Genomic DNA, 7597 nt, shown 5'->3' on the forward strand with positions numbered 1-7597 from the left:
TTCTTGAATGGAGGCAAGAGTCAATTTTAATCGCTATCAGTATCTCAGTATCATTTCTGCGTCCATGAACCAGAGTAAGAGTCAATTTGAGATTAGATCGCAGATCGGGGTTAATTGGATCGGTCCAAGAATGATATTTCGGAGAAATTCTTCCTATACTTTCTACGTTTTGTCTGTCATTATTTCGATTAGTAGTGCGGTCAATATATAGTCCGCTTAACCACTGGCGGATTCTTGGGTTAAACCCCCCACTCCTTGCAAATTAAAAGAAACAGTTTTGCTGAACTTGTTTAAAAAATATAAATAAAGAAAAACAAACATTAAAGAGCTATCGATGTCAGGATCCGCTAGTGTATATATATAAGTATAAGATACACTGGAAATTATACTCATTACGCATTCAAGGAGTTAAGTATAGATTAAGTCAGACATAGGACGAAATGATGAGATAATTTCATTGCACGAAAATAATTAGATGAAATTCTTTATATCTATATAATATATATATATAATATATATATAATATATATTATATCTATATAACATATATTCATATATTATACAGATACAAAGAATGTCGCCTAATTATTTTCGTACAACAAAATTATCTCATCATTTCGTCTTATGTCTGACTTAATCTATACTTAATTCCTTGAATGCGTAATGAGTATAATTTATAGTGTATCTTATATATACATATTATATATATTATTATATATATATATATAAAGAATTTTTTTTTCGCTTAATTAATTTCGTGCATGAAATTATCTCATTATTTTATTTTATGTCTGACTTAATCTATACTTAACTCCTTGAATGCGTAATGAGTATAATTTACAGTGTATCTTATACATACATATTATTATATATTATATAGATATAAAGAATTTCGCCTAATTATTTTCGTGCAATGAAATTATCTCATCATTTCGTCGTATGTCTGACTTAATCTACACTTAACTCCTTGAATACGTAATGAGTATAATTTACAGTGTATCTTATACTTTTATATATATATATATATATATATATATATATAATTCTTTATATCCATATAATATACATATATATATATATATATATATATATATATATATAAGTATAAGATACACTGGAAATTATACTCATTACGCATTCAAGGAGTTAAGTGTAGATTAAGTCAGACATACGACGAAATGATGAGATAATTTCGTTGCACAAAAATAATTAGATGAAATTCTTTATATCTATATAATATATATATAATATATATTATATCTATATAACATATATTCATATATTATACAGATACAAAGAATTTCGCCTAATCATTTTCGTACAACAAAATTATCTCATCATTTCGTCTTATGTCTGACTTAATCTACACTTAATTCCTTGAATGCGTAATGAGTATAATTTATAGTGTATCTTATATATACATATTATATATATTATTATATATATATATATATAAAGAATTTTTTTTTCGCTTAATTATTTTCGTGCATGAAATTATCTCATTATTTTATTTTATGTCTGACTTAATCTATACTTAACTCCTTGAATGCGTAATGAGTATAATTTACAGTGTATCTTATACATACATATTGTATATATTATATAGATATAAAGAATTTCGCCTAATTATTTTCGTGCAATGAAATTATCTCATCATTTCGTCGTATGTCTGACTTAATCTACACTTAACTCCTTGAATACGTAATGAGTATAATTTACAGTGTATCTTATACTTTTATATATATATATATATATTATATCATCATTTCGTCGTATGTCTGACTTAATCTACACTTAACTCCTTGAATACGTAATGAGTATAATTTACAGTGTATCTTATACTTATATATACATATATAATATATATATATATATATAAAAGTATAAGATACACTGTAAATTATACTCATTACGTATTCAAGGAGTTAAGTGTAGATTAAGTCAGACATACGACGAAATGATGAGATAATTTCGTTGCATGAAAATAATTAGGCGAAATTCTTTATATCCATATAATATACACACACATATATACATATATATATATATATATATATATAAGTATAAGATACACTGGAAATTATACTCATTACGCATTCAAGGAGTTAAGTGTAGATTAAGTCAGACATACGACGAAATGATGAGATAATTTCGTTACACAAAAATAATTAGGCGAAATCCTTTATATCTATATAATATGTACAATATGTATGTATAAGATGCATTGTAAATTATACTCAGTACGCATTCAAGGAGTTAAATATAGATTAAGTCAGGCATAGGACGAAATGATGAGATAATTTCGTTGCATGAAAATAATTAGGCGAGAAATTCTTTATATCTATATAATATATATATATATATATATATATATATATATATACACTGGCGGATCCTGGGGGGAAGGAGTTTAACCTCCCCCTTGCAAATTAAAAGAAACAGTTTTGCTGAATTTGTTTAAAAAATATAAATAAAGAAAAACAAACATTAAAGAGCTATCGACGTCGTTGATCCTGGAATGAAAGCTAATCATGAAACCAAAAATATTAAATAAAATAATTTTGCAAACCCCCCCCCCCCCCCCATTATCGACATCAGGATCCGCTAGTGCGCCTAACGTGGAATCCACAATAAGTAAAAGGGGGGAAAGAGAGTAATGGTACTGCCGCGAGAGAGATACAAATACGAAAGCAAATGAATATGAATAAGGCGAATGGAAATGGGTAATTTTGGCTGGCGTGCCGCGCGAGAGATGTAAATAGATATTTTCAGCGCGCTGCTGCTATACGCGCGCAATGTTTGAAGCGTCATTTAACTATCTTTGTAGTCGCAGCTAATGAAGAATTTCCCCTTTGGCGTGAAACACATGCTGTTGTTGTAACAGACTGATGGTAGCGGCAGCCAAATTACCGTGCATTTAATTTCGTCTGATATATATTTATGCGTGCGTATGTGTGCGTGTTATAAAAACTATATGTATAACTATAGGTTTCGTTAATGAGATCGCGAAATCGCTTTCAATTAAATCGATTGACATTTCATTATGGTAGAACTTTCTACAGTTATTAATACTCTACATCGATTGGGATTGGTTGATGATTAGGAAATTTACACGAAATTATTCCAACGTTTCGTTCGATAAAAAATTTTTTTAAATAAAATCTTGCACATTTATTGACTTTTACTTTTAAAAGTTAAGGGATAGAATTCGCGGAAGTTCTGTGAAACTTCAAGGTGTCCGACGAGAGAACTATTAACGTCCAGAAGCGATTTAATAAGAGGTTACTTTGATGTGCGAACTCAATCGAAGCGCGCAAAAGTAATATCGTGAGTGAAATTGCTCAAACAGCGTGATAGAATACGACGATATATATTGAAAGAAAGAGAAAGAGCTGATGGTCGACACAAGATGCAAGTCATATATATATATATATAAAAGATATTTAAAAAAGTATATATATTTTTATAAGCCATTGTATCTCCTCTTTTTATAATCGAATAATTTCTAAAGAAATATTTAAATTCTTTCCCGACATTCCGGATTTTTTCTAGAAGAGTGACAGTACAATCGGTGATTTTTCCGTTCATCCGAAGATAACTTTCGGATCGAACAGCGATGGAAGGGCGCGAAGTGCACGGTTGCTTACAAAGTTGGCGGACGCAGTAGTGATGGTCAATAGAAAGTCCGACGCGAGTTGAAGTCGTGACGGAAATTGGTAAGAAATCGGCTTAAAACCCTGCGAAGGCTGCCAGGCAAAGTAAGTAGTAGTAGCAGCAGTAGAGTAAGGGTGAAAAAGTAGAAAAGAGAGTGACACGCGGAGAAGGTAGCGAGAGGAGACAAGAAGAAGGGATGGAGCGAAAAGTCCGAGCGGGGCAGCTAGGCGGCAGCTCTAACAAGTGGCTGCAGCTCGTAACGATCGCCCTCTGTGTCATGCACCAGCCAAGCCACTCGTACTGCACGCCCTCCTAACCCAAGGGGGTTAACCAAGACACACACACACAGACTCTTGTGTGCACGTATGCACACGCTGCCACACCGCCAGAAATATCGATAAACACGACACGAAGGTCGACCACGAGCGGGCGATCGGCACCCCTCTTCCACACTCTCGAAATAACTTGCGTCAATTTCCTTTTCGTTCTTCTTTTTTACTCCAGTCTCGCTGCCGCGCGTTCCCGTTTTATCGATGATAATTATCGCGAGTCAGGCGAGATTCGAGATCGATGCGCGGAACTATCGACTCTCCATCGTCCCTTATTCTCTCTGTTTTTCTTTGCGGTCTTTTTTTTAGCAGCACCATCGGCTTTAAGCTAGTTGGCTAGAAATTGGTATGTGGGGTGTCGGATCAACGACTACTGTTAAATTAAGTTGGAACTCTGAGGAGAAACGAGGAAAAAAAAGAGAATTCCTTCGGCCTAGCCTGGCGTTTCGTTTATTTTCTCGCGTGCCACGGATATAACCATTTCTTCGGACACGGAGAGATCGAAGAACTCAACTCCCTTCCTCCTCTCCTGCCTTCCTCTTTCCTTCCCGAGATTGTTTGAGACGTAGTCGGCTCGACGGAAATCGGCCCGCGTAATCCCTTTTTTTAGACACGGTCGGCTTTGATGACGCGGTACAAGTGTGAATTAGATCGATCTCTATTTTATTTGACAAGATTAACTGCGAAATGAGAAGCGGTTCTTTTCAAAGCTCTACAAGGGTCTCGTCAATGTTAAGGAAGGATAGGTTCGTTATCGGAAAAGATAGTTATTGGGGATATTTCGTGTCTTCTCTCTTTGAAGCTTAAATTCTTTTCTTTGGGAAGCGAAACTTATTTCTTTTTAAATTGGTAAAATATTTTTTATCTCTTGTTTTTTTTTTTTTTTTTTTTCATTTAACGATGCATCGATATATCGCAAATTTCTGACTTGACACATTTAACGAGTTAGTTAATTTTCATCAATTTCGGCGACGTGTATCGTCGGTTGATGATAATTCACTATGTGTATGTGTTTTTATCGGATAATGAAAAACGAGTCTCTCAATATATATATATGTTGAAGCGAAAATACACACCATTTAATTGAACGTTCTGATTTCGAATAAGTTATTCATATATGCGTGCATATACATGTATATACGTTTTATATACGTAAGTGCGGTCTACTGCATGCGGTGGTGCATTGTGCATTCATGTCTTTGTCGAAAGATACATTTCAGTCGCGTATTCCAGAAGAAAATATCAATTCATGTAAAATTCTCTATTTAGATATGAGAAAACGTCTAATGACGATTATAAATTATAGTACAATACTATATACACATGTATTCATAATATATGAAGCAAATATTGATTTACATTTTGCGTATAAATAAACGTTAATAGTTCGATACACAAATAGTATTCGTACAATGTTAATCGAATGATAATTTAACTGAATTAATCAATGGAATTTTTTTTTAAAGTAAGAAATTTAAAAAAATTTTGAACTTTGCGTGTTGTATGTACATCTCTTTCCCGTGTTGTAAAATTCCTCGATCGTGCCGTTGGAAACCCGGGGAGGAGAAACGGTCTATTCTTTGATCGCGAACGGTCGTTTGGAGGCCTTTGACCCGCGGTCCGCAGATCCCTGTATGCGGCTCACGTGCGTGCATCGCGCACGTGCCGGTGATTATGCAACGAGGGTGCAGCGTAAATTCGCCGTAATTCCACGAAAATACCGGTGTCGGCACCGACAAGCAACGTGAGAGAGGTGAGCGTGCGCCACAAGAGTTGAAGTGAGCAACGTGGAGGAAAAAGAGAAATATGTGCAGAGAGCGTGAGAGAGAAAGAGAGAGAGATGAAGGAGGAGAGAAAGATAAGACGGTTCAAGAGAATGACAGAGACGGTGGACCACCCGAAATATCCGCGTACGCGGCGCGTGTTTCGTGACAAGTTGAACAGTATTAAACACATGCCTGGCCAATCGGAATTGTCAAATCTCGTGAAATAGCGTCGCTCGGATGCTTAATAGCGTCGCGGGGCCGACTTGACATTTGCGAAGCGTGCACCCGAAGAGATGAGAAACGGTCCACGGAAAGTTCTCTCTACTCGAGACAGCGAAAGCGTGAAAATTGCCTCGACTATTTCTAATTTCGGAGTAGCGTCATGCGTCTCGAGTTCGTCTTCTTCTTTTCCGCGCGTCTCGCTCTTACAAGGCTTCTCTCCAGGAGATTCACCGCCTGCTTCCCTTCGTGGGTGCACGCGCACCCATTTCTCGTCTCGTGATCTTCATCGCGCGCAGCCCTGTACGCGTCTTTCCCGACTTCCCTGTCGTCGCGCTATACGTATATGTACGTCGCACGCAGCATTCGCACGCGTGATTGGGATAGCGAGGGAGAAAGAGAGAATGAGTATTAGGGATAACTCCAGGGTATAAAAAAGGGAAATTATCCGAATCTCCGTGTTGGGAGAACAAATGCAAGAAAGGCGCAACGCGTGACGTAGATATGCCGGATACGCGAGAGAGAAACCTGGACCCGAAAACTAGCGCGAGACAGTGACGGAGGTACGACGAAAGAGAAAGAGAGAAGGAGAGAGAGAGACAGCAGAGAGAAAGAGTAAAGGGGATGCAGACAGAAAGAGACAGACAGGAAAGAGACGGCGCGCCGCCGGTGCGAACGAAAATTCTCCGGTCGCCGCGTGCGATTTTCACGCGGAAACACGTCTTACCTGCTTCACTAGCGGGAGTAGTGTCTGTTCTATGCTACGGGTCTTAATCTCTAGGGTGGCTGGGTCTACGGGGTCGGGTGTCGCCATGATTCGAACACAACTCCGTGCTCCGTAGACTCGAGCCGAGGCGAGAGGGTTCGTTGCACCCCTCCTACCCCCGCCCGCGTGCCCGGCACGACTGCCACCCTCGTCCCCGCTGCCGTCGTTGCTGGCCACCGGATGTTTCCCCCCACCCTTAGGCCCAGCCCCAATGGTCGAACCCCGTGCCGTGCCGGTACCTCTGACGAGGGCGACGTCGCGCGACGACGACGACGACGCCGACGCAACTACCGCCGTCGGCGCCGGTCGTCGGAGTGCCGGGCGTCGCGACGCCGCGACCCCCGGCCATCTCTCGGTTCCTCGCGCAACGCTCTTCGTCGACGCCCCAACATTGACGGCCGTCAGTAATCCGGAGTTGCGGTCCAAAGAGTTGCGAGCTAGTTTCGCCAACGCTTTCCCTTCTCCGAGAGGAGAACGCGGGCTAAATTGGTCGATAATGCGCTTGGCCAACTCGCTCCAACCACATTCTCTCGCGATTTAGTATTTAGCGCACCAACTAAACTCGCGTCACCGTTTCTCAGGAATTGATGGTTCAATTAGTCGATCTGGCACTGATTTGTCTATAAAGTAGATTAATTAAATTCAGAAAAAAAGAAAAAGAATAAAGACATCGTAGACCGAACGAAATGAGCGTCGTGTTCGTTGGGAAATAAATTTAACCAGAGGGTGATTTATGGGGTAGATCCTTTTAGGATAAATGAATTGGAAATTTATGACTGAACAACCACGATCGCGTACGCAGTATGTAAACTCTCTATTTGTTGATAAATTATTAATTAATATAAAAATTTAATATAATCATA

General features: G+C 38.3%; 1 protein-coding gene and 1 long non-coding RNA gene across 4 annotated transcripts in view; one reads left to right on the forward strand and one right to left on the reverse strand.

Annotated features, from left to right (window-relative positions):
• The window catches only part of Alpha-catr (alpha-catenin related), a 62140-nt gene extending 55137 nt beyond the window's left edge, over positions 1–7003 (reverse strand). The window contains exon 1 of one of the 3 annotated variants that reach the window (XM_083033417.1): positions 6696–7003. In XM_083033417.1, the coding sequence (XP_082889543.1) occupies positions 6696–6782 (87 nt within the window). In that variant the 5' untranslated portion in view covers positions 6783–7003. The remainder of the gene's footprint in view (positions 1–6695) is intronic. The other 2 variants (XM_083033414.1, XM_083033416.1) reach the window with 2 other exon arrangements.
• LOC145933586 (uncharacterized) overlaps positions 1–7597 on the forward strand; it is a 53598-nt gene that overhangs the window by 33311 nt on the left and 12690 nt on the right. The window lies entirely within an intron of this gene.

This window comes from Prenolepis imparis, unplaced genomic scaffold (genome assembly GCF_030444845.1).
Source record: "Prenolepis imparis isolate NDT839.2.m4 unplaced genomic scaffold, iyPreImpa1.0 SCAF_3, whole genome shotgun sequence".
Classification (NCBI taxonomy): domain Eukaryota; kingdom Metazoa; phylum Arthropoda; class Insecta; order Hymenoptera; family Formicidae; genus Prenolepis; species Prenolepis imparis.